Source organism: Salmo salar, chromosome ssa13, assembly GCF_905237065.1.
Source record: "Salmo salar chromosome ssa13, Ssal_v3.1, whole genome shotgun sequence".
Lineage (NCBI taxonomy): Eukaryota > Metazoa > Chordata > Actinopteri > Salmoniformes > Salmonidae > Salmo > Salmo salar.
The window spans coordinates 44,584,944-44,611,557 of NC_059454.1; the positions used below are offsets into that span (position 1 = coordinate 44,584,944).

Here is a 26,614-nt window from a genome sequence, read left to right on the forward strand (position 1 = left end):
ACACTGAAATAAATGATTGGTTGGAGAAAGACTTTTTGTTGTATCTCTTCAAGATATAGCCAATAATCCTCATGAGGGAACATTCCTAGCGGAAGGGAGTTCCTGGAAAGAGTACTTAGGTGCTCAGTTGTGTGTGTGTATGTTTGTGTGTGCGCGGGAAAGGGAGGGCAGCCATTGTTTAGCTATTCAATCGTCTTATTGCTTGGGGAAAGAAGCTTTCTTGGACCCTGTTGGTCAAAGACCTGATGCTCCGGTACCGCCTGCCGGTGGCAGAGAGATCAGTCCATGGCTGGTGTGACTGATGTCTTTGGCAATTTTTCGTGCCTTCCTCAGTACCACCTGGTTTGAATGCCCTGAATGTCTGGAAGCTCGCCCCCAGTGATGTGCTGGGCCGTCCGCACCACCCTTTGTAGGGCCTTGCGGTTGAGGCCGGTGCAGTTGACATACCAGGCGGTGATGCAACCAGTCAAGATGCGCTCGATGGTGCACCTGTAAAAGTTATTCAGGATCTGAAGGGCCATGCCAAATCTCTTCAGCCCTCCCCCTTTCCTGTAGTCCATGATCAGCTTCTTGGTCTTGCTGACGTTGAGGGAAGAGATTGTTGTGCTGGCACCACATTGCCAGGTCTCTGACTTCCTCTCTGTAGGCTGTCTCATCACCGTCGGTGGTCAGGCCCAGCACTGTCGTGTCGTCAGCAAACTTGATGATGGCGTTGGAGTCGTGCGTGGCCATGCAATTGTGGGTAAATGGAGTACAGGAGGGGGCTAAACACACACTGCTGAGGGGGCCCCCGTGTTGAGGGTCAGCGTGGCGGAGGTGTTGTTGCCTTCCCTAACCACCTGGGGTCGGCCTGTCAAGAAGTCCAGGATCCAATTAGAGGAAGGTGTTCAGTCAAAGGGGTCCCAATCTTAGGGACGAGCTTGGAGTGGACTATGGTGTTGAAAACTGAGCTGTAGTCAATGAACAGCATTCTCACATAGGTATTCCTCTTGTCTAGGTGTGAGAGGGCTGTGTGGAGTGCAATTGAGATTGTGTCATCCGTGGATCTGTCGTGGCGGCATACACATTTTAGTTGGTCCAGGGTGTCTGGAGTAATGGAGTTGATGTGTGCCATGACCAGCCTTTCAAAGCACTTCATGATTACAAATGTGAGTGCGACAGGGCAGTAGTCATTGAGGCAGGTTACTTTAGAATGAATTTGCGAAGCTCCCTGAGAGTTAAGGAGCCACCATCAAGTTATGTACAGACAGCCTGTTTCAGACAAACACCCGTAGACTGTGAATAATGTCTGGAGAGAACAGAGGTCGCACTCAGTAGAGTTGCATCATTCATGAACTCCTCAGCTGGGAAGTGACACAACATTTGACTGCTGTTGACAAGTGGTCTGTAAAACCTGGTATTTTCTGCTACCAATTTAGCCTATAGAGAAATGAGCAGGTAGTTACACTATTTATTATACCAGTATTACACAGTCGTCTTGCTGTTTTACTGTACATGTTGTTTAATGTTAGAGCCCTCTATGTTTGTACACTTTGCAAGTGGCAAATTGTATTTTATAGGAACAATATCCACCATTCAATATAAATTATACTTTCACACACTAATTTCTCAACATCCAAGCACACAGTAGTCATTACCGGTTATCAACCATCATAGGACCATCATAGGATCAACCATCATAGAATACCTTTTTCCATGTCCTTATTTTCCATTATGAAGGACTGTTGTTCTGTGACAGAAATATATTTTGAGGCCATGCAACTATTGTGAAGGAATTAAAGTTTTCTCCACTTTTGAGAAGTCCAAAAGTCCAATCTGCAATTTCTGCATGACTCATTAATTGGAGAACATTTTGCACAGGCTCTAAACACTACTTTATGTGCTCATCGTGTGTTACCAACAAACTGTGAATTTAATACAAATGTACACTAACTGATACAGACCAGTGGTCAGTTGTGTTAAACCGATGGGACTGACTGACTGGAGCACAGGGAGAGCTGAGAGAGAAAGATTACAGGTTATGCGGTCACATACTGTTCAGTGTTTAGTACAATGGGACTGACCACAGCCACAGACCACAGAAAACATATTGATGCTTGTTGTACATTTATGAAGTATTTGATACCATAATTTGAAATGTCTATGAAAGGTAATTTCAATAATATGATAGTTCTGCAATTGTGTAGAAAAAGGCATGTTAAGGCCAGGCACCACACCCTATCACAATCAACTTTTTCCATTTACATGTAGACACAAATATAATAATTTTTCGTATTACAATATTTCTGAAATATTGTCTAAAACATGCAAATGATGTGTTCTCATTAAATTTGCACATATTTTCATATACCACAAAATCCATTTTTTTCTGGAAGAAGTCAGCCCAAATATTTTGGTTTAATTTTGTTAAGACACTCCAGGACTGGATTTACTTAGACCAGATTATAGATAGAAAGATGAAAACATAAGTTATCTGTAAAATATTAAAGACATGTACAGGTAACTGCCAAAATAAATGAAACATCAACATAAAGTGTCTTAATAGGGCGTTGGGCCACTATGAGCCAGAACAGCTTCAATACACCTTGGCATAGATTCTACAAATGTCTGGAACATTTGTAGAAGGATCTGTCACCACTCTTCCGAGAAATGTCATAATTTGGTGTTTTGTTGGGGGTGGTGGAAAACCATAGCAATAAGAATGAGTAGAACGGGCATCCCCATTCAAGTGAATGATGGCATAATGGGTGGACTGGCGGCCATTGCGAGTGTACCCATAAGAGCAAAGAAGGAAGTAAAAGCAGGAAGTCCAACCATCAGTCTGTGCAGTGATTTGCTGATTCAATTCAAATTACATTTGAAAAAATTCATTCCATTGCATGAGCCAGTTAGCATCATCTGAATGAACATTATACATTACCATGGAAATTATTACATCACAAATGCCAGGGTTAGAGGTTCCAAGCCAGTTCTATTCATTCTCATTTCTATGTGGAAAACGCTGTCTCAAGCGCTGCTCCAGAATCACCCATAAGTGTTCAAGTGGGTTGAGATCAGAGTGGTATACACTACAAAGCAAGCTAGATCTACTCAGGCATTTTTAAAGCTATCCAGCTTCAGTTAGCTTCACATTCCATCTCAGGCTTCATCCGTACTATGACTGTGGATATTGCTCATCTGCCTGCCGCTAACTCTAGCAGGCTTGTAACTGTGCATGTCTAGTCAAATGCATGACTATTCATTGACCCAATGCTGAAACATCAATCCATGGGCATGTCAGTGCCACATTTACATTTTTGCCGAAATCAACATGAAAGAAAAGTTATCTTGCCAATTCAGCTGGCTATGCTGTGAAATGGGATATTACAAGTGCCATTTTTATGTTATTACGTGCTTGTCAATGCACAGGCACCTTCTATCGATAAAATCATTTTATGAAGTCCTACAAAAGTTGTATTGTGCGTGAACTTTCAAATGCATCCTGTCATTACTAAATGTGTAATGTGATGGGTATTTTAATATTACAACTTTTAACAAAACATTTCATTAATAAAATATTATCAGTCATCTTCCTCAAATGAAGGGGATGATGACGCAATCTTTGCCACAGGGAGGGAAGCTGATTTCGTTGGTCCTCAACTCGTGGCTCAGTCACTTCATTTAGGGTAAGTATGGACCCTGGGACTAAACACCTCTTTCTGCAACTGGATCCTGGTAGCCAACAACACATCTGCCACACTGATCCTCAACATGGGGTCCCTCAGGGGTGCGTGCTTAGTCCCCTCCTGTACTCCCTGTTCACCCACGACTGCGTGGCCAAGCGCGCCTCCAACATCATCATTAAGTTTGCTGACGACACAATGGTGGTAGGCCTGTTCACTGACAACGATGAGCCAGCCTATAGGGAAGAGGTCAGAGACCTGGCAGTGTGGTGCCAGGACAACAACCTCTCCCTCAACGTGAGCAAGACAAAGGAGATGATCGTGGACTACAGGAAAAGGAGGGCCGAACATGCCCCCATTCACATCGACGTGGCTGTAGTGGAGTGGGTCGAGAGTTTCAAGTTCCTTGGTGTCCACATCACCAAACTATCAAACACACCAAGAAAGTCATTAAGAGTGCACGACAACGCCTTTTCCCCCCTCAGGAGACTGAAAAGATTTGGCATGGGTCCCCAGATACTCAAAATGTTCTACAGCTGCACTATTGAGAGCATCCTGACCGGTTGCATCACCGCCTGGTGTGGCAACTGCTCGGCATCCAACCGTAAGGCGCTACAGAGGGTAGTGCGTACAGCCCTGTACATCACTGGGGCAAAGCTTCATGCCATCCAGGACCTATATACTAGGTGGCGTCAGAGGAAGGCCCAAAAAATGACTCCAATCACCCAAGTCATAGACTGTTATCGCTGCTTCCGCACGGCAAGCTGACAAATCAACAATTCCCTCTGAGTAATTACAGAGAATATATCTTAGGATAACCACACACACTTTGGTGAATTTAGATGCTTCTGAAGCTGAGAAAAATGAGTTGGACAGTGAAAAGTCTGACTTTTGGGAAATGGCAGTTAAAGACAAGTACACTGAATTTTGCCTATCAATTGCCAAATGCCGATTTTGACCCAATGACCATCTCTTCAAAGTAAGTTACTAGATACAGTATAGTCCAGATTGTAACATTCTCTATGAAATGGGCTTTAAAATGTGTGATTCAATGTAGTGAACTTTGAAATTATGGATTTATGTCCATTTTAAAGTGATTCAAATTCATGAAATGTTGATGACAGTAGGATGATAAGCAAAATAAAGAATACATTTGAGTTTTTTTGTTTAATTTTTACTTATTCAAGCCCCTTGACCATGAGCTGGCAGTGAGGGCACTACAGTTGTAAAGTACAGAAGGCATGTGAATAGGGACATTGCAATGTTTTAAATAAAGCTACCTTCTCTTTAAATAGACATTATGTGATTATACAAAACACACCCGATATGTAACATTCATGATACATGGACTTGACAGATACTGGTGTACTTTTAAGGTTTTGTCTTTGTATTTAAGATTGCTGCTGAATATTAAGATGTGAAAAACATTAGTCAAACTTTATCAGGCACTTTGCTATGATACTGTTTCCCGTCCTGTCATATGTGATAAGACGCCTACACCTTGACCAGATTTGAGAACAGTTTCAATGTTTTGCCCTTACCCCATCTCACATTACTGATGACATGCCAATGGTAACTTAATTCTGGTTTAAGATGTGCCTCCCTTAAAAGTTTCATTTGCAGATATTTAACTTAACACTGCTTATAGAAGAAAAGAAAAAAAACACAAAATAATACTGATATCCTTCAAATATGTTCGATCCTTGATACATTCACAGGTCCAGTTCTCTCCCACACCCTAGTTTCAATTTCAATGGGTGCAGTAGTTTCAAGTTAAGCATTGGTGGTGACGTATGAAGATGATTCTACTTTGGTCTACAACAGAATGTTCCTGTAGTTACCAGTCAAGTAAGGTTTTTTGAGTTATGTCTATAATGAAAGGGATATTGCCAAGCCCCACTCTACATCCAGAAATACTGTAAACAAGTTAAAATTCATTTTCATACACCAACATACAATGCACCCATTATTGATCAATAACCGTTCCCTAATTTCAGAAAAAGTTCAATTTAGTGTGTTGATTTTTCCATTCTCACATTCACAGGTGACATGTGGGGTGTGTGAAATAGGACCTGGATGAGTTTGCAGTTTGTCCCATCAACCCATTCTTTCTGAGGTTTTAAATGACCCACACCTCCTGATGAACTGTAAGCCGAGTGAGTGAGTGTGCGTGCAGTCAGTCAGTCACACTGCCATCCCCACGCCCAGCAGAGTAACTCCCTCCAGTGGTGAAGGCAGAGGAGAGGCAGGGAGATGATACAGACCCCTGGTCTGGGAAGGCACAGCACAGAGAGGCCTATAGCAGACCGATGACCTCCCTCCCTTTCAGAGTCCCAGCCCCTCCATGAGTGAGACGGAGCGGAAGACCAAAGCCAGGAAGCCGGTCCCCAGCAGGTCTCCCATTGCTGTCAGGTAGGGGATGGAAAAGTTGTCTGGGTCCAGACTCCTCCTCCACATCAGACGGACTATCAGGTCAGCCACATATAGGAGGATGCCCACCTGGAGGAACATCCCATACAGACAGACAATCCATCACATAGCAGACCTGAATGAGAAGTCCATTAGTCCTTATACTTCAATAACTATATAATGAAAAGTCCTTATAAGTCTGTATGAGACTTTACCAAACTCCATGAGTGTACCAGCGACTGAGGGGTAGCAGGCGAGGGGATAGGGTGTACCTGGAGAAGGGCGGCACACAGGTAGCAGACGATGAAGGTGACAGTGAGGGCAGTGTGGCCGCCTTGGAGCAGAGAGATGGTATAGAGGAACACCATGTGGCCCGGAACCACCAGTAGGAACAACACCCTCGCTGACTTGGAGTTCACACCTGGAGAGACAAAGGCAAATAATGAATACTGTAGGTAGCTTTCTTCTCTAGTGAGTTACTGTGGAAGCACTGTTTGAAATGTAAATCTGTACAAATACTATGACAAAGAGAGGATAAATATAACAGGAATGGCAAGAGAGGGGTTCCAAATAGTAAAGTTCATATTTGCTAAATCACAAACAGAGGAAGTAACTGGCACATATTTTCCTTTTTTTTGTCACAGACATATCTACATGCAATCCATGACCCTCTATAGAAAGACAGAGTGGAGGAGCCTTTCCTGAGGTGAAGAAGGTAGTAAAGGGGCTGGGCCAGTGCTGCCTCATCTTATAGGGCAAGACTCCAGGCATGCTCCAGAAGTGAAGGTAGGTTGAGATCCGACTGGCCTGGATGGCCACCAAGTTTCCTCCGACACCTGAGGGGAAGCACCGAGCATGGAAAGAATATCAACCACACAAGCCTCCGATTACATAATCACGTGCTTTTCCATTGAAATATGACTCTCTATATGTAAAACACATGTTGCCCACCACATGCTTTTGACTTCATGAGGATATACTCTTAGGAATTTTTGATTTATTTCATTTATTTGATTCATCAATTCCACATTGACAGATCCCTGCTTGCAGAGGTCTGCACGGGACTGATTTCTTCATCCTGCACCCTTTATCCTGCAGCTTTTCATACCGCACCTGCCCACTACCGCTGGCTTTCTGTCTGACTCTCATCTGCTCCCTGGTCTTGAACCCAACCGCAGTCCTGCAATGTTATTTCAGGCAGCTCGCTTGACAGCCATGGTTTCAGCAAGTGTGCGCCCTATACTAAAAAGGTAATATCAAAATGCTCTAAAATAACCTAAGAAATAGGTGAGGTTAAATGACCAGAGATTTTCACGTAGCCCATTATATCAGGATATCGGTATTACTGGGCTATATCAGCCAATATGCTAGACTAGACGTAGTTTGAAGAGAGCAGAGTTGGAGAGAGAGCGGACACTTGCACTTTCTCTTGAGCTACGTTTAGCATAGGCCTAATAGCCTACCTTTCAGAAGTTGGACAAATTTCAGACGGACACAAATATAGGTGATACATTTTTATTTCTAGGCAATGTAGTAAACTATTATGATTAGGCTATAGTTTACTACATTGCCTAGAAATAAATATTGACTGTGTCCGTCTGAAACTCGTCCCTCTCCTGAAAGGTAGGCTATTGGGCCTATGCTAAACGTAGCTCAAGAGAAAGTGCAAGTGTCCGCTCTCTCTCCAACTCTGCTCTCTTCAAACTACGTTATTTGGGAAGTTAATTTCCTTGGAAAGATATCTGCCTGTGCTTCTGCATAGGATATAGCCTCGTACTCTATTTAATTGAGACCACAAGCACACCTGATATCGCACACCCAACTAGGAGAGGTATCGCTACTGCACTTGAAGCTGCAAGAATAATGAAATTGGACGCTTGCACTTTCTCACAAGCTACGTTTTGCATTTAGGATACAGCCTAACTTTTAAGAGCGGGACGATTTGCAGGCCTCAACTCTTGTTGGTTGAGGGCCCTCCACTGCTTTCCATTATCAATATTTATTTACCGACACTAAACTATATAGCCTAATCATATTTAAGTTAATTTCCTTGAAAGATAAACTACATCACCAAAAGTATGTGGACACCCCATCAAATGAGTGGATTTGGCTATTTCAGCCACATCAGTTGTTGACAGGTGTATAACAATTTAAAAAAAAAAAAATTACAAATAAAAAATAAAAATCGAGCATTGGCAGTAGAAATGGCCTTACTGAAGATCTCAGTGACTTAAAAAGGATGCCACCTTTCCAACAAGTCAGTTGTCAAATTCCTGCTCTGCTAGAGCTGCTCCGGTCAACTCTAAGTGCTGTTATTTTGAAGCGGAAATGTCTGGGAGCAATAAGTGGTAGGCCACACAAGCTCACAGAACAGGACCGCTGAGTGCTCAAGCTCGTAAAAATCGTCTGTCCTCGGTTGCAACACTCACTACAGAGTTCCAAACTGCCTCTGGAAGCAACATCAGCACAATAACTGTTTGTCGGGAGCTTCATGAAATGAGTTTCCATGGCAGAGCAGCCGCACAAATGCCTAAGATCACCATGCGCAATGCCAAGCGTTGGCTGGAGTGGTGCAAAGCTCGCTGCCATTAGACTCTAGAGCAGTGGAAATGCGTTTCCTGGATAGACAAATCTTGGTTTCACAGATGCCAGGAGAACACTACCTGCCCAAATGCATAGTGCCAACTGTAAAGTATGGTGGAGGAGGAATAATGGTCTGGGGCTGTTTTTCCATGGTTCGGGCTAGGCCCCTTAGTTCCAGTGAAGGGAAATCTTAACATACAGCATACAATGACATTCTAGATGATTCTGTGTTTCCAACTTTGTGGCAACAGTTTGGGAAAGGCCCTTCCTTGTCTCAGACAATGCCCTTGTGCACAAGTCCATACAGAAATGGTTTGTCGAGATCAGTGTGGAAGAACTTGACTGGCCTGCACAGAGGCCTTACCTCAACCTTTGGGATGAATTGGAATGCCGATTGCGAGCCAGGCCTAATCGCCCAACATCAGTGCCCCGACCTCACTAATGCTCTTGCGGCTGAATGGAAGCAAGTCCCCGCAGCAATGTTCAAACATCTAGTGGAAAGCCTTCCCAGAAGAGTAGAGGCTGTTATAGCAGCAAAGGGGGGACCAACTCCATATTAATGCCCATGATTTTGAGATGTTCGACGAGCAGGTGTCCACATACTTTGGTCATGCAGTGTAACTGCCACACTATTCTCCGCCCATGCATAAGCAGTCTACTCCATTTGATTGAGACCACACATATTGTAACAATCTTTGCTATATGATCCACATTACAATTTCCACCAAGAGGGTTAACCCTATTGGTGTGATGCGTAGGATGTTTGCCTTTCATGCCAGAGACCAGGGTTAGCTTCCTGCCCCCTAAGTTTGCTACACTGGTGTCATAAGTGGGATAGTGGCTGTGAAACCATCAGAACGCACGGGTGAAGTGTGAAGGGGCTTGAAAGAACACATACGTGCTTTTAATATGCCTACAATACGTAGGCACATGCATACGAAGCAGAAAGATGACCGTTTGCAAATAATCTGCGGGACAAAAACCCTTTTCATCCCAAAGTTGTCTGTCTGGATCCAAAGGTGCAGCCCTCAACCTGCTTGAGGTCTTGCCACTGTTGCCACCAAATGGAGAAACAAATTGCTATTGATAAAGTTGTCTTACTTATTTTGATGTAAAAATATTACCTTTATTTAACCAGGTAAGTCAATTAAGAACAAATTATTATTTACAATGACAGCCTGGCAATCCTGTGTGGACAGGGGCTACTGTTAACAGCACAAATGCAACAGCAAACAAACAGTAGATGTGTGTTTGTGTGCGTATAGGCGTGTGTGTGGTGTGTGACGTGAATCTATGGTAACATCTACTAAAATACTGTTTTTGTCATATCCTAATCAAACACCAATACAGATGTGTATCTCAGACTTGACGAGACTTGAGGGGATATTGGTAAAACACAAAGTGCTGGGTAATAGTCATAATATCAGGAGAGGGAAATTCTAACCACTGTGAGCGATATTTAACAGGCCCAAAGGCTATCCAATGCTCAGCGTCAGGCAGCCAATATCAGCCTGGGACACTGCCATTTGTGGGTAAGAACATCTGGCCGTGTGCTCTTAAACAGTCTCATTTGAAAGGATCTCTCAGCATGTGTCATTTATAGACAGCTAACTGACTGAGCAAGGCACATGAATGTCCCATGGTAGTTAATAACTCAACTCTCCCCTTTCCATCCTTGTATAATGTGTTCAGAGACCACTTTCTAGTTTCATTTAACCAAGATGAGTCCACTCACCATTTATGACGGGTGTAAAGACGGCCATCCCCTCAAAGTTAGGGTCGCTAACAGTCTTGTCCAATATGAGTCCCCCAAAACTGAAAGTCATAATGAAAAACATCAGTCAAACATCTACTGATCAGATACATGTTTTTAATAATATATAATAAAAATAATAAATGCCATTTATCAGACACTTTTATCCAAAGCGACATACAGTCATGCGTGCATACATTTTACGTATGGGTGGCCCCGGGAATCGAACCCACTATCTTGGCGTTGTAAGCTCTATCAACTGAGTCATACGATAAGGTTATGATAAGTATGATAAGGTGTCATGTGTGTCTTACCTGCTGATAGACATGGCTACGATGACAGGCTGCCAGCCAGAGACGAGGACCTCCTTGATTTGAGGGCTCTTCCGGGCCACCACCACCCACAGAGGTATCAGAGCCAGGAAGAACACACACAACAGGGGAGACAGGTACCAAACGTCTACACAACAGAGAAAACACGTTAGAATAGTGTCCACAATGCACCGGTACCACTCTCCCACACAAATAGAACACAATTCATCTGACATAAGAGCACCTCCAAAATTGTTAGAAATTGTTTGATATTTAAACATTAAAGCCATTTTACTTCTACATGTTTAAATTGGGCTTTGGAAAAGTAGCTAACTGTACAGTTTGAGTTTATTTTTATAGGGACAGTGCACATTAAATCAACATTTCAGTAAAAGTGCCGGTTTTAGCCAGCCGGCTAATTTTCAACCGCAGTCCCTGGGCAGGTTATTAAAAAACAATTACAATACTTAATATCATTGAGCAGTGAGCACACGCAGAGCAACATAGGACAAGCAAGACGTAGCATACAGACAGAGCAACATAGAACAAAAAGCAACAAGACAAAATCCATAAAAGCAACAAAGTGTTTCCACACCTCACAAGCTACAGACAACATGGAAAGTGGCAAAACACAGCTAGGGATTATGTTCACAAATCTGATTGACCTTTAGCCATGTCTTCGTGCATTTTGTGAAAGTGTGATATCTGGTGTCTGATGGCAGTGTATTCCAGACATGGGAAGCTCTCACAGAGAAAGCGGATTTACTAAAGGTGCTTTTCCTTAAGGGAACTATACAGTCACCTCTCATGGCAGACCTTGTGGATCTGCTGCCATATGTTAGGGTTTTCTGTTTAACAAAAATACTGAGTGGAGGGGGAGCCAGGCCATTTAGGATCTTGAATACAAGACATACAAGCTGCCCACTCAAGAAAAAGCTTCAAACTGTAACCAGTACCTGCAACCTGGTTCAGGTTATCAATCAAGCTAACAGGGTATTTACAAACAGCACAGGAATGAAATCCACATGTATTGATCACATATTTACTAATGCTACAGAACTCTCCTGTAAAGCAGTAGCCAAATCCATTGGATAGAGTCATCACAATATGGTAGCCATATCTAGGAAAACCAATGTTCCAAATTCTGGACCTAATATTGTGTATAAGAGGTCCTACAATTAGGTTTTGTTGTGATTCCTAAGTTGATGATGTAAAGAATATTTGCTGGTCTGTGGTGTGTTATGGGGTGCATTCAGACACAGCACATGACACATTTATGAAATTGCTTACTCCAGTTACTAATAAGCATGCACCCATTAAGAAAATGACTGTAAAAACTGTTAAATCCCCATGGATTAAATGAGGAATTGAAAAATGTTATGGTTGAGAGGGATGATGCAAAAGAATGGCAATAAGTCTGGCTGCATAACTGATTGGCAAATCTACTGCCTATTGAGAAATCATGTCACTAAACAGAAACAAAAAAGAAGCAGAAACTATCTAGGAAACAAAGATAAATTATATAAAGTATTATAGTAAAAAGCTTTGGAGCATCTTAAATAAAATGTTGGGCAAAAAGGCAAACTCAGCTCCATCATTCACTGAATCAGATGGCTCATTCATCACAAAACCCTCTGATACTGCCAACAACTTCAATCATTTTTTAATTGGCAAGATTAGCAGACTTAGGCATGACATGCCAGCAACAAACGCCGAACCTACGCATCCAAGTATACTGACCAAATTATGAAAGACAAGCATTGTAATTTTGAATTCCGTAAAGTAAGTGTGGAAGAGGTGAAAAAAATATTGTTGTCAACCAACAATGACAAGCCACCTGGGTCTGACAACTTGGATGGAAAATTACTGAGGATGATAGCGGATGATATTTCCACTCCTATTTGCCATCTCTTCAATCTAAGTTTACAAAAAAAGTGTGCGCCCTCAGGCCTGGAGGAAACAAAAGTAATTCCGCTACCCAAGAATAGTAAAGCACCCTTTACTGGCTCAAATAGCCAACCAATCAGCCTGTTACCAACCTTTAGTAAACTTTTGGAAAACATTTTGTTTGACTAGATACAATGCTATTTCACTGTAAACAAACAAACTATAAACTTTCAGCACTCTTGTAGGGAAGGACATTCAACAAGCACAGCACTTGACAAATTACTGATGACTGGCTGAGAGAAATTGATGATAAAAATATTGTGGGAGCTGTTTTGTTAGACTTCAGTGCGGCTTTTGACGTTATTGATCATAGTCTGCTGCTGGAAAAACATGTGTTTTGGCTTTACACCCCCTGCTATATTGTGGATGAAGAGTTACCTGTCTAACAGAACACTGAGGGTGTTCTTTAATGGTAGCCTCTCCAACATAATTGCGGTAAAAATCAGGCATTCCACAGGGAAGCTGTCCAGGCCCCTTACTTTTTTCAATATTTACTAATGCCCTGCCAATGGGTCTGAGTAAAGCCTGTGTGTCTATGTATGCGGATGACTCAACACTATACACGTCAGCTACTACAGTGAGTGAAATCACTGCAAAACTTCAAAGAGTAAAAGTCAGTTTCAGAATTTGCGGCAAGAAATCAGTTAGTCCTAGCATTGTATTTGGGACAAATCATTCACTAAACCACAAACCTCAACTAAATATTGTAATGAATAATGTGGAAATTGAGCAAATTGAGGAGACTAAACTGCTTTGAGTAATGCTGGATTGTAAACTGTTATGGTCAAAAAATATTGATGCAACAGTAGATAAAAATAGGAGAGGTCTGTCCATAATAAAGTGCTGCTCTGCCTTCTAAACAACAATACCAACAAGGCAAGTCCTACAGGCCCTAGTTTTGACGCACCTGTACTACTGCCCAGGCTTGTTGTCAGGTGCCACAAAGAGGGACTTGGGAAAATTACAACTGGCCCAAAACACTGCAGCACGGCTGGCCCTTTAATGTACACGTAGAGCTAACATTAATAATATGCATGTCAATCTCTCATGGCTCAAAGTAGAGGAGAAACTACTTGTTTTTGTCTGTTTAAACTGCTAGCAACCAGCTCGGACACCCATGCATACCCCACAAGACATGCCACCAGAGGTCTCTTCACAGTCCCCAAGTCCAGAACAGGCGCACAGTACTACATAGAGCCATGGAACTCTATTCTACATCAAGTAACTCAAGCAAGCAGTAAAATCTGATTTAAAAAACAGATAAAAATACACCTTATGGAACAGCGAGGACTATGAAGAGTCACACACAGGTACAAACACACATACAAAAACACACAACATGCACAATATACACACACGTACACCTGGATTGTGTGTTCTATTAGAGTTGTGGCTGGACTGCACACACTTAATGTATTGTGAAATCTATTGTAAAAATGAATTTTAATGTTTAAAAATTGTAATAATGTATATTACTGCCTTCATTTTTGCTGGAACCCAGGAAGATTAGCTGCTGCCTTGGCAGATCCATAATAAATAGATCCATAATAAATACAACTACAAACTGCTCTGGTGGACATTCCCGCAGTCAGCATGCCAATTGCACGCTCCCTCAAAACTTGAAACATCTGTGGCATTGTGTTGTGTGACAAAACTGTCCTTTTATTGTCCCCAGCACAAGGTGCACCTGTGTAATGATCATGCTGTTTAATCAGCTTCTTGATATGCCACACCTGTCAGGTGGATGGATTATCTAGGCAAAAGGAGAAACGCTCACTAACAGGGATATAAACAAATATGCATAACATTTCAGAGAAATAATATTTTTGAGCGTATGAAAAATGTCTGGGATCTTTTATTTTAGCTTATGAAACATGGAACCAACACTTAACATGTGACATTTATATGTTTGTTCAGTGTAACTTCTGACCTCTGCTGGTTCTGAATAATACTACCACAATGTGGAGAAGGTCTTAATTTGCTTAAATAGTTATTTACCCAGAAACATGCACTCTACTGACTCTATTAATTGTTTTATTACTGCTATATTTTTAAAAATGTATTATTATTATAATTTTTACCCACATTTCGTGATTACAATCTTCTTTCATCGCTGCAACTACCCAACGGGCTCGGGAGAGGTGAAGGTCGGTCGAGTCATGCGTCCTCCGAAACATGACCCGCCAAACCGAGCTTTTTAAACACCCACTCGCTTAACCCTGAAGCCAGCTGCACCAAAGTGTCGGCGGAAACACCGTTCAACTGACGACCTAAGTCAGCCTGCAGGCACCCGGCCCACCACAAGTAGTCACTAGAGTGTGACGAGCCAAGTAAAGCCCCCCTGGCCAAACCCTCCCCTAACCCGGACGACACTGGGCAAATTGTACCTGGGATCGAACCCCAGGCTGTAGTGACGCCACAACACTGCGATGCAGTACCTTAGACCGCTGCACAACTCGGGAGGCCCTAATTACTGATTTCTAATTAAAAGTTTAATTAAACCCTTCCTCCATTATTATAAAGCCATACCTCGGTACTGGTAGAGTATAGTACTGACTCCAGCCAGCAGGGACAGTGTGATTAGATCTCCCAGACTGGCAGCGATGGGTGTGGCCACATTGTCTGGGTTGATGCCCACTTTCCTGGCGCCAATGATCACCCCAATCATTACCAGACCTATGGAGGGAGGGAAGGGAGGAAGGAAGAAAGGAAGAAAGGAAGAAAGAAAGAAAGGAAGAAAGGAAGGAAGGAAAGAGGGCGAGGGAGGTAGAGCGAGGGATGGAGAAGTGAGAGAGAAGTGGTGACTGTGAGCACAACTGTTAACAGATACTACGATCAAGACATTTGGAATCTCAATCCAATAAAGACACCCTGAGGGTGAACTCACCTAGAGACAGTGCTGCCACGAATGCAGTGATGATGCTGCTGGCACAGAGCACAGCAGCTTGATCCAGCTCCACCCCACCTCTAGACATGGCCCCCAGTGATATGGCTGCCACGGCAGCCAGAAAGCCCACCACCGTGGCCTGAACCTGTGGAGAGAATCGAACTTCACATCCCCTGGGTCCATCCATCACATCTAATGTACCTTATGGGCTTAGGCTACCTTCATTATTATGCCTTGGATAATGTGTGACCAAGGGCTATCTTGACCTCTTCCTAACCTTGGACGAGTCCAACACAGCTGTTTTTATGGTGATCCTGTTCTCGAGGTGAAGTTAGCCTCGGGCTACAGTTACAGTGCCTGTCTTTCAGATTTGAATATAAAAAGGCCAAGTAGTGCCGTGGAAGACTTATGTCCATCTTCCGGTCTGCCTGTCTCCCAATAAATCAATTGGAGATTACCTGAATGAGAGCCAGGTTGCTGCACACCATCGTCCACTGATGCTTGGGATCATCCATCTGTCCAGTGTTAGCCTAAACAAGAGAGCTCATCATCAGTACAACATACACCAACATCAAACTTTGGCTTTTCCACAAGAGTTTTGCATGCGATTATGTGTGGGGAAATGTGTGTTTATTTACACTTTGACACTAGCCCCTAGGAGTTAGCAAGAGAGCATAAAGAGACCAGGCCACTTTGCCATCCTACTTTGGCTAATACTACGTACTATATACAATAGGATGCGGTCCTATGTAGCTCAGTAGCTGGTAGAGCATGGTGCTTCGAATGCCAGGATAGTGGGTTCGATTCCGTACGTAAAATGTATGCAAGTATGACTATTAGGATTAAAGCATATTCTAAATGGTATATATTGTTATATTTATATTAGGATGCTGAAGATGTTGCTGAAGATGTTGACCTCATCCCGTCAGTAGAGGATGCCTGGTTATTCTTTACAAAAGTGCCTTCCTCACCATCTTAAATAAGCATGCTCCATTCAAAACATTTTTAACCAGGAATAGACATAGCCCTTGGTTCACTCCAGACCCGTTTGCCCTTGACCAGCACAAAAACATCCTGTGGCGTTCTGCATTAGCATCGAATAGCCCCTGTGATATGCAACTTTTCAGGGAAGTTAGGAACCAATATACACAGGCAGTTAGGAAAGCAAAGGCTAGCTTTTTCAAACAGAAATGTGCATCCTGAAGTACAAACTCAAAAGTTCTGGGACACTGTAAAGTCCATGGAGAATAAGAGCACCTCCTTCCAGCTGCCCACTGCACTGAGGATAGGAAACACTGTCACTACCGATAAATCCACTATAATTGAGAATTTCAATAAGCATTTCTCTACGTCTGGCCATGCTTTCCACCTGGCTATCCCTACCCCGGTCAACTGCCCGGCACCCTCCACAGCAACCCGCCCAAGCCCCCACCATTTCTCATTCACCAAAATCCAGATAGCTGATGTTCTGAAAGAGCTGCTAAATCTGGACCCCTACAAATCAGCCGGGCTAGACAATCTGGACCCTCTCTTTCTAAAATGATCTGCAAAAATTGTTGCAACCCCTATTACTAGCCTGTTCAACCTCTCTTTCGTATCGTCTGAGATTCCCAAAGATTGGAAAGCTGCCACGGTCATCCCCCTCCTCAAAGGGGGAGACACTCTAGACCCAAACTGCTACAGACCTATATCTATCCTACCCTGCCTTTCTAAGGTCTTCGAAAGCCAAGTTAAACAGATTACCGAACATTTCGAATCCCACCGTACCTTCTCCGCTATGCAATCTGGTTTCAGAGTTGGTCATGAGTGCACCTCAGCCACGATCAAGGTCCTAAACGATATCATAACTGCCATCGATAAGAGACATTACTGTGCAGCCGTATTCATCGACCTGGCCAAGGCTTTCGACTCTGTCAATCACCACATCCTCATCGGCAGACTAAACAGCCTTGGTTTCTCAAATGACTGCCTCGCCTGGTTCACCAACTACTTCTCTGACAGAGTTCAGTGTGTCAAATCGGAGGGCCTGTTGTCCGTACCTCTGGCAGTCTATGGGGGTGCCACAGGGTTCAATCCTCGGGCCGACTCTCTTCTCTGTATACATCAATGATGTCGCTCTTGCTGCTGGTGATTCTCTGATCCACCTCTACACAGACGACGCCATTCTGTATACTGCTGGCCCTTCTTTGGACACTTAACTAACCTCCAGACAAGCTTCAATGCCATTACAACTCTCCTTCCGTGGCCTCCAACTGCTCTTAAATGCAAGTAAAACCAAATGCATGCTCTTCAACCGATCGCTGCCCACACCTATCACTACTCTGGACAGTTCTGACTTATAATATGTGGACAACTACAAATACCTAGGTGTCTGGTTAGACTAAACTCTCCTTCCAGATTCACATTAAGCATCTCCAATCCAAAATTAAATCTAGAATCGGCTTCCTATTTCGCAACAAAGCATCTGTCACTCATGCTGCCAAACATACCCTCGTAAAACTGACCATCCTACCGATCCTCGACGATGTCATTTACAAAATAGCCCCCAACACTTTACTCAACAAATTGGATGCAGTCTATCACAGTGCCATCAATTTTGTCACCAAAGCCCCATATACTACCCACCAGTGCGACCTGTACGCTCTCGTTGGCTGGCTCTCGCTTCATACTCGTCGCCAAACCCACTGGCTTCAGGTCATCTACAAGTCTCTGATAGGTAAGGCCCCGCCTTAGCTCACTGGTCACCATAGCAGCACCCACCCGTAGCACGCGCTCCAGCAGGTATATCTCTCTAGTCACCCCCAAAGCCAATTCCTCCTTTGGCCGCCTTTCCTTCCAGTGCACTTCTGCCAATGACTGGGATTTTTTGCAAAAATCACTGCTGGAGACTCTTACCTCCATCACTAGCTTTAAGCACCAGCTGTCTGAGCAGCTCACAGATCACTGCACCTGTGCATAGCCCATCTGTAAATAGCCCATCCAACTACCTCATCCCCATACTGTATTTATTTATTTATTTATCTTGCTCCTTTGCACCCCTGTATTTCTACTTGCACATTCATCTTCTGCACATCAATCACTAGTGTCTAATTGGTATATTGTAATTACTTTGCATCCATGGCCTATTTATTGCCTTACCTCCCTTTTCTTACCTCATTTTCACACACTGTATATAGATTTTCTTCAACTGTATGTTTTGTTTATTCCATATGTAACTGTGTTGTTGTATGTGTCAAACTGCTTTGCTTTATTCTTGACCAGGTCGCAGTTGTAAATGAGAACTTGTTCTCAACTTTCCTACCTGGTTAAATAAAAGGTGAAATTAAAAAATAAAATAAATAAATGTGGACTCACTGCGGTGGAGAGGCGAGCAGCCAGGGTCATCTCCAGGTTGCCCTTCAGTCCCACCAGAGCTGGAACCAGGATGAAAATCTCTGTGATGACCTTAAACACCTCCCAGTGCTGAAACACAGACATCATCATCAACTGTGTCCTTTCAGCCGGACCCCAACACTTATATTGTCCTTAAATACAACCATCATCCCAACGCTAAAACAATCATCCAACACCAGCAGCCCTTCTTTTATTTGTAAACTGATCTTCAAAATGAAATATTAGTCTCAAATCCTACTTGAGTTTAATCTCAGTGATATATTGGCAACTATTTTGTCAGACAGAAAATTAAAATAGCTTAATTGAGTGTCTAAGAGTTCCTCTTGACAACGTGTCTACAAACCCCCTACTGAAGATCTAAAAATAGAGGCATGTATAAATAAACAGATAAGTCAGCGTTTGCCAGGATGGGGGTGGGGTAGGTTATTTTTAAACGCCGCTCTCAAGTTCTTCTCGTATGTCGAGGGCCCTATCTTGGGAAGTGTCCCAGTTCCTTTTGCCACCACTGGTCGGCGGTCCAGAACCCTAGCTCCAGCTCATAGCTCTGACTCTGTCTGTGACCAAAATGGCACCCTATCCCTTATATAGTGCACTACATAGGGAATAGGGTGCCATTTGGGGATGCAAACCTCTCTCTCTCACTCCCAGTCTGATTCATCAGTCCTCCCTCTTTCAGCCAACCGCCCACTCACTCGCTCTATTCAATGAAAGCCTCCCTAGACCAACCTTTCCCACCTCAAATCTGATTTGTATGGCAATGGAAGGTGGAGAAAGAGTTCAAAATGGATATCCAAAATAGAGAGAGGATATAAACAGAAACACAATTTGGATTATCATGAAAAACTGATAAGCAAATCATAGGCATGATGACTCCTCTGTTTTAAGTCATTGACCATCTTTCCAGTGACCCTGTGAATAAAATGCATTGCTATTTCCCAGAGGGGTTACAACAGGAGGGAAACCATTCTCAAAACAATTCTCTCAGATGTTCTAAAAGACAGTGCTGTAAGTGGTCCCGTCCCTGCTGGCCTTTTAATGACCTGACCATTTTGATTCCTATCAAACTACATAAAAATAGGACTATAATTAGGTTACACACACACACAGAGAGAGAGAGAGAGAGAGAGAGAGAGAGAAGTAGGAGATAGGCTGCCCATCACATAGATCCATACTTGAACAATATCCATGATGATGCCAGCGGAGACCATTCCCAGTCCAGCCACCAGGTATGGCAGCAGCACCTGGGCTGCGATCTGCCAGGAGCTCTCAGGCAGGAAGCCATGGGCAGAGCGGGTCAGCTTACAGGTGAAGCCACGCAACTTCTTCCCCTGGTAGCACAGCTCCAGTTCCAGCCGAGTCACCACCATGATTGTACACACTTACCCCATTACTCAAACTCTTGACTGGTAGGGATAAAGGGCCGGGGGTGGACAGTGACACAGCCTGAGATCCACAGACAAGTACTTTGTTCTTTCGCCAGTAAGCACCACAAGCTAGTGTCTCTGCCGCTTACCTCACAGGTGGGAGCTTGACTTCACTGCAATGTTGCTTTCTGTGATTCATGAAAGGTCATGACAACAAAGCTGGTGACTATGAAGTAGTAACAATGGACCCTGAAAAGTGGGTGAACTTGATTAAAGTCCTCTTAAAGTTAGACGTTGTTCTTGTTCGGTCCTCGCCATGTCCTTGACCTTAGAATACTCCTTTACCCCAGAAGAAATGCGAGCGAATGGAACAAACTCAGAAAAACCCCAACAGTCTAGTCCTTTGATGCGGCAGTCCTGGTGAGGGGTCCAGACATCACTAGAGTGATCACTCTCTCCATCATATGATACACCAACAGCTTGCAGGCTCCATCTTACTACCTTACAAACAAACAATTAACCTATACCAAGAGGCTTTCACTCAATCCCCGGTCCTTGAAAGAAAAAAGAAAGAGGCAGCAGGTGCAGTTGATCCTTCTGCCCCATTAGATGCTGCTGTTCCATTTGTTAGATTTTTTCGATGGCCCTTTGCTGGCTCACTGACAGGAGAAGTGTTCTCTGTGCCCTCTGAGAAAACGGCAACGCAGTAGGTTCCTGGAGACTCATTCACCATCAAGGGAGGCCTCTGCAGGGGGAGGGCTGTCTGTCTGCGCCACAGTCATTCAGGAGGATGACCGGCTTACAGACTGAGACGCACTCTCTCTATTCCTCCCTCTCTCTCTCTCTCTCTAGTGTCGTGACTCACTCACTCCATGCTCCCTCTTAAACGCACAGTTTATCCCCCCTCCGACTTCCCTCTATTCTAGCTCACAGTCTCTCCTCTTCGGTTGTACTAACAGGTTTTAAGTCCTGTCAGAAACATATGTCAGGGACCTGCTCTTTACTCCAACTGGTGGGCTGGCTTTGCTCCTCTCTGTGTGTAGTGTCACTCCATTTCATGTGACCACTTGGTATCTGCCCCTCTGCTCAGGCTGCCTCTGTCTATCCCTGTGCATGCTGTGACTGTCTCTTTATGTCAGGGCATCCTACCACTCTGCCGTCAGCAGTATACGTAGAGCTGATCTCACCACTGTGTTACCCCTAAACCACATGCACGGTGCGGAGGGACGGAAAGAGAAGGAGAGAGAGGGAGAGAGAGCCAGCATCTGATTACTCACCGGTGGGTAAGCTGGCTGCCAAATGCCAGGGACGACGGGCAGAGTAGAGGACAAAGCCAGCGCCATGCAGCATCACAGCAGTGATTCAGCGAAAGAGACGTGCAATGAGCCATGCTTCAGCAGCATACCAACCCTCTCCTGTTGACGCTTCTCTTTACTCTTCTAATCAAATCATGTTGAAATCATGGAATGCTGCAATCTAATAAAATACGCATCACATTCGCAACCACCCTGAATACAAGATATATTGCCCAGCCCAACTTTAAGGACACAATGCATAACCTAAACCATGCCAACTTCTTGCATAGTAACAATATGTTTTGTCCCTGAATCCCATGTGTTTCTAAACAAACACCTAGCCCATGTTGATTCCTTCCTGATTCACTGCACTGCCACTGACTGACATTTGCTTTTGAGCACTTTGGAGCTTTAGGGCACTAGACGGTAGCCTCGTACAAACCATCCTGATCTCGCAAGCTTACAGTCTGTTTCGCTAGCTACATATATGTAAGCTCGCGAGATCAGACGGCTTTGCCAGTCTAACTAGACACAAATTGGGGTGGACATCTTGAGCCTTTGAATAAATTAGTTGAAAATGCATTTCCCCAAAGGTAGCAAGGAAATAGAAAAAGGATTTGAAACTAAAGCTGTAACCAGCTGCCTGTCATCCAAACACACTGTCAAAAACTGTCAAAAACCTAATGCATATTTAGCAAGGTCTTGAAGGGTTAAACACATTTCGAGCTGGATCTACTTTGGACTGATGAAAGCATTATAGCAAAACAAATGACTTATTTGAACCAATTTGAGTGGCATGTATAGAAGGTCATTTATGTTTTAAGAATCAATATTGAAGTGTCAATACACTTTTATTCCTTTGGAAGTATGGATTATGTCCTCAAATACTGATTAGATTAGATACACCAAGATGTTGGCATTATTATTTGATAGATGATCCAACAGAGTAAACGTCAGTGACTGTCTACTGTATATACTTCACAGTCATGTGATGCATTCACTCGAACATGAGAAGGCTGGATATCGGGGTTCAAGACAACATGGAGCACTCACCTGGACACTGTCCAGCACCATCCCAGCCATCACCATCCCCATCCCAGCCAGCAGGTAAGGGAACAGCACCTGGAGCCCGATGAAAATGGACGACTCTTCTTCCACCTTGGCCACGGCCACCTTCTCCTCCACAGCCTTCTTGACGGGCTGGATGGGGGGCAATAATGGCAGCTCATCTTGCCCATCTAAGGTTCCTGCCTTGGGGCTGGCACTGCCACCTTGGCCTTTCCCCTTGCCCTTTGACTTGGACTTCTTGGACTTCCCCTTCCTCTGGTGTACCTCCCTTTCTGGCATGGTGGTGGTGGATGTGATGTCTTACACTGAAGAGAGATAACATGTTCCACACAAAGGTAATCAATAGTCTTACATATCATGCACCAAACCAACAACAAACCTGCTTGCTAGATACAGTGACATCGGGCAAATTGTAATATGTCTTACATTGGCACGCTCCAGCATGACGGCAACATTGCAGAAACATCCCAGTAAGCAAACTCGTGATGAAAATACCTATTTTAGACATCTTTTCCTGCCATTGACGTCATGTGCATTTTAGTGGGTGAAAGAAAGGTGAAAATAAAGACTTTTCTGGATGTCGAAAATATATAGTCTCTGAACATCAAAAATACGTATTTTCCGGACTTGAAAAATATGCAATTTTAGAACATTGAAAAGATGTCTATTTCAGATGTTGAAAAAACATTTTCGGGATGTTCAAAATACGTAATTTACAGGTGAAAATAAGTATTTTCGGTCATTGATTTTTATGGCCAAATTTCAACTGCACATAATTAGTAAGCATTATATCACAATAATATTTTTTCAAGCCTCTTAATATAGGAAAGACGAGCCAACTGAAGAATGTACCAGAATATTTATTATTGCTCCCATCTACCACATGCACTTACACTACCGTTTAAAAGTTTGGGGCCACATAGAAATGTCCTTGTTTTTGAAAGAAAAGCACATTTTCTGTCCAGTAAAATAACATCAAATTGATCAGAAATATAGTGTAGACATTGTTAATGTTGTAAATGACTATTGTAGCTGGACACAGTAGATTTTTTTTAATGGAATATAGGCGTACAGAGGCCCATTATCAGCAACCATCACTCCTGTGTTCCAATGGCACGTTGTGTTAGCTAATCCAAGTTTAGTATTTTAAACGGCTAATTGATTATTAGAAAACCATTTTCCAATTATGTTAGTACAGCTGAAAACTGTTGTTCTGATTAAAGAAGCAATAAAACTGGCCTTCTTTAGATTAGTTGAGTATCTGGAGCATCAGCATTTGTGGGTTAGATTACAGGTTCAAAATGGCCAGAAACAAATAACTTTCTTTGAAACTCGTCAGTCTATTCTTGTTCTGAGAAATGAAGGCTATTCCATGTGAGAAATTGCCAAGAAACTGAAGATCTCGTACAACGCTGTGTACCACTCCCTTCACAGAACAGGGCAAACTGGCTCTAACCAGAATAGAAAGAGGAGTGGGAGGCCCTGGTGCACAACTGAGCAAGAGGACAAGTACATTACAGTGTCTAGTTTGAGAAACTGACGTCTCACAAGTCCTTCATTAAATAGTACCTGCAAAACACCAGTCTCAATGTCAACAGTGAAGAGGTGACTCCGGGATGCTGGCCTTCTAGGCAGAGTTCCTCTGTCCAGTGTCTGTGTTATTTTGCCCATCTTAATCTTTTTACCAGCCAATCTGAGATATGGCTTTTTCTTTGCAACTCTGCCTATTATAAGTCCAAAACTGAATGTAGCAACTACAGATTGCCCCTTTAAGTCTATCAAAAGTGTGCGAGTTTGAGCATGTGTCCATTAGGCTTATGGATTTTCTTATTTTTTTTAAATCAGCATGAATTAGATTGAGCAAAAAAAGCCTCACTTTTATTCCATAGGCTGGGATCCACACTATGCAGCTGTTGCAAGAGCGCATTTTTCACTTGGTGGTCTCTGATTTATGGTCAGACTCGCTTAGGTTGAATAAATTTAAACTTGCTGCGTTTTTCAATGCTGATTTGAATGTCATTGAGAAAACAGAAGTATAAAATATTTTTTTTCGCAAACAACCTTTCTGAATTTAAAACTAAACCTCGAAGTAATCATCTAGTATCTAATCTGATTACAATATTTGTTTTGCCTCTAACGGACTACAGTTACCGTTTTTGTAATCCCTTACATGTAATCCGTTACTCCCCAACCACGCTCCTAACTTTTGACACACACAGAGGCTCTATGAATGTAGCCTACTGCCGTTTTGTTGGCCAACAACAATCTACACGTGCCACGCTCCACTCTCGTAAAAAACAAGAGCAGCAGCATTAATTATACAATTTATCTCCCTCTCTCCACTGCAGCAATCGTGTTCGGATCTGTATGGGCCCTACCGGACAAGACAATTCAAATTACACATACCCCAGACTCGTGAAAATCGTATCAGATCTGACATAGACCCATGACATTAGTTGGAATTATCGGGTATTCAGGTGCTGGTGGATCCGTGAAGATGTCTAGTCCAGACCGGACAAAATCTGAACCAAACATCAACGACGTTGAAATAAAAGCCAGTCTGGACTGCACCAAAAAAAAGAAGGCAGGAACAAATAAAAAAAAAGACGTCCAAAACACGTTGCTATCCTTAAAAGCTTAGTGGGATAAAACCTGACCCCTTGCGTTTTTGACAATGTAGTAGAGGCTCTTTAGTAGAAAGTACGCCAAGACCTTGCCAACGAATGATAAGTGACTTATGTTTGATAGCATGCATAAGCAAAAACGGTTGGCTGATGACAACCATACGTTTATGCATGACAATGACTTACTACTTCTGCCTTGAACCATTCATTATACTGTCAACGACGTCACCACCTGGGGTGTAATCATTACCCTAAACAGTTGCAAAACGTTACGTTTTGCCACGAAAACTAGCGTTTCTATTGGACATAATTAGGTAGGCACCTCCTTGTTTACTACAGCTGTCCAATAGAAACGCTTGTTGTCGTTGCAAAACAGAAGGTTTTGTTTGGAGTAATGATTACTTACACCCTGATTCAACAGACAGCTATGTAGCAATCAAATCCGATTACCCCACTGCTCTGACGTTATGTCCAGGTATTCCGCTGACTCTTTGCATTCATTTTCCCTTTGATAAAGCAAGTCCCGATTGTGAAGACGAAACCTCTGAAAGCTTGTTCAAATAAATTTATGAAGTAGTAAGAAGCTTTAGCCTAGCGAAAATATTGACGTGTAGTTGAAGGGAATACCATTGTACAGGAAGCTGACGTGCACATCCCATAATACTTGTGCATTGGTAACCAATGGTTACACCAGCAAAAGAGTCTGATTGGCTCGGAATTGGAGTAGAGGAGTAGAGTAATGCATAACCCCGCCCATTAGAGAAAGTGAACAGTGGTGTGTGATGGTGTGACCGAAAGTGAAATTAAATTCCATCCACATTGTAGCTCTGGAAGCAACGACGACAGCAGTAGCCTAAGGCATTATATATGTAGCCATTAAAAACGAGATAGGCTATATCATTGATGACTGATGCATTAATTGAGGAACATACTATATTCTATTATAGTCTTCAATTTCATGTAATAATAAGCATAACAATAACTTGTAACATCAGAACTATAATGAATCTATTACATTCAGATTAATGTACTTTGTAATTTGTTCTTTACATTAGCAAGTTTATACATTTTCTCATTGTCTGACCTGTTGTTTCAATGCTGTGGATCTGAATGCAGTCATTCTAAACACAGCACTCCTAGAATTCAGTCATTCTAAACACAGCACGGTCATATTCAAGGTTCTTACCTGTTGTTGCAGAAGCTCTTAAAGAAGAGCATATGAGGCCGCGATAGTGCTCCAGAAAAATATGGTCACCAAGTTCAGTGGACACCAAGAATAACTGATCTATGGAGTGGGGGCTCCAGAACTGGTGGCTTA

The 26,614-nt window shown here is 43.0% G+C and overlaps 1 protein-coding gene across 4 annotated transcripts; it reads right to left on the reverse strand.

Moving 5' to 3' along the window:
• Positions 1–4,814: 4,814 nt before the first annotated feature.
• On the reverse strand, positions 4,815–26,614 carry LOC106566981 (solute carrier family 41 member 1). Of its 4 annotated transcripts, none has more exons than XM_014135697.2 (11): positions 26,483–26,614; positions 22,658–22,977; positions 18,907–19,014; positions 16,011–16,082; positions 15,553–15,697; positions 15,195–15,341; positions 10,722–10,866; positions 10,390–10,469; positions 6,773–6,907; positions 6,344–6,492; positions 4,815–6,161 (listed from the first exon to the last, which is right to left on the reverse strand). In XM_014135697.2, the coding sequence occupies exons 2-11, from the start codon at positions 22,949–22,951 to the stop codon at positions 5,988–5,990; spliced, it is 1,449 nt and encodes a 482-aa protein (XP_013991172.1). In that variant the 5' UTR covers positions 22,952–22,977; positions 26,483–26,614; the 3' UTR covers positions 4,815–5,987. The 4 variants fall into 4 exon arrangements, with proteins under 4 accessions (XP_013991172.1, XP_013991174.1, XP_013991175.1 ...); XM_014135699.2 differs by lacking the exon at positions 26,483–26,614 and adding an exon at positions 25,747–25,947; XM_014135700.2 differs by lacking the exon at positions 26,483–26,614 and adding an exon at positions 25,703–25,725.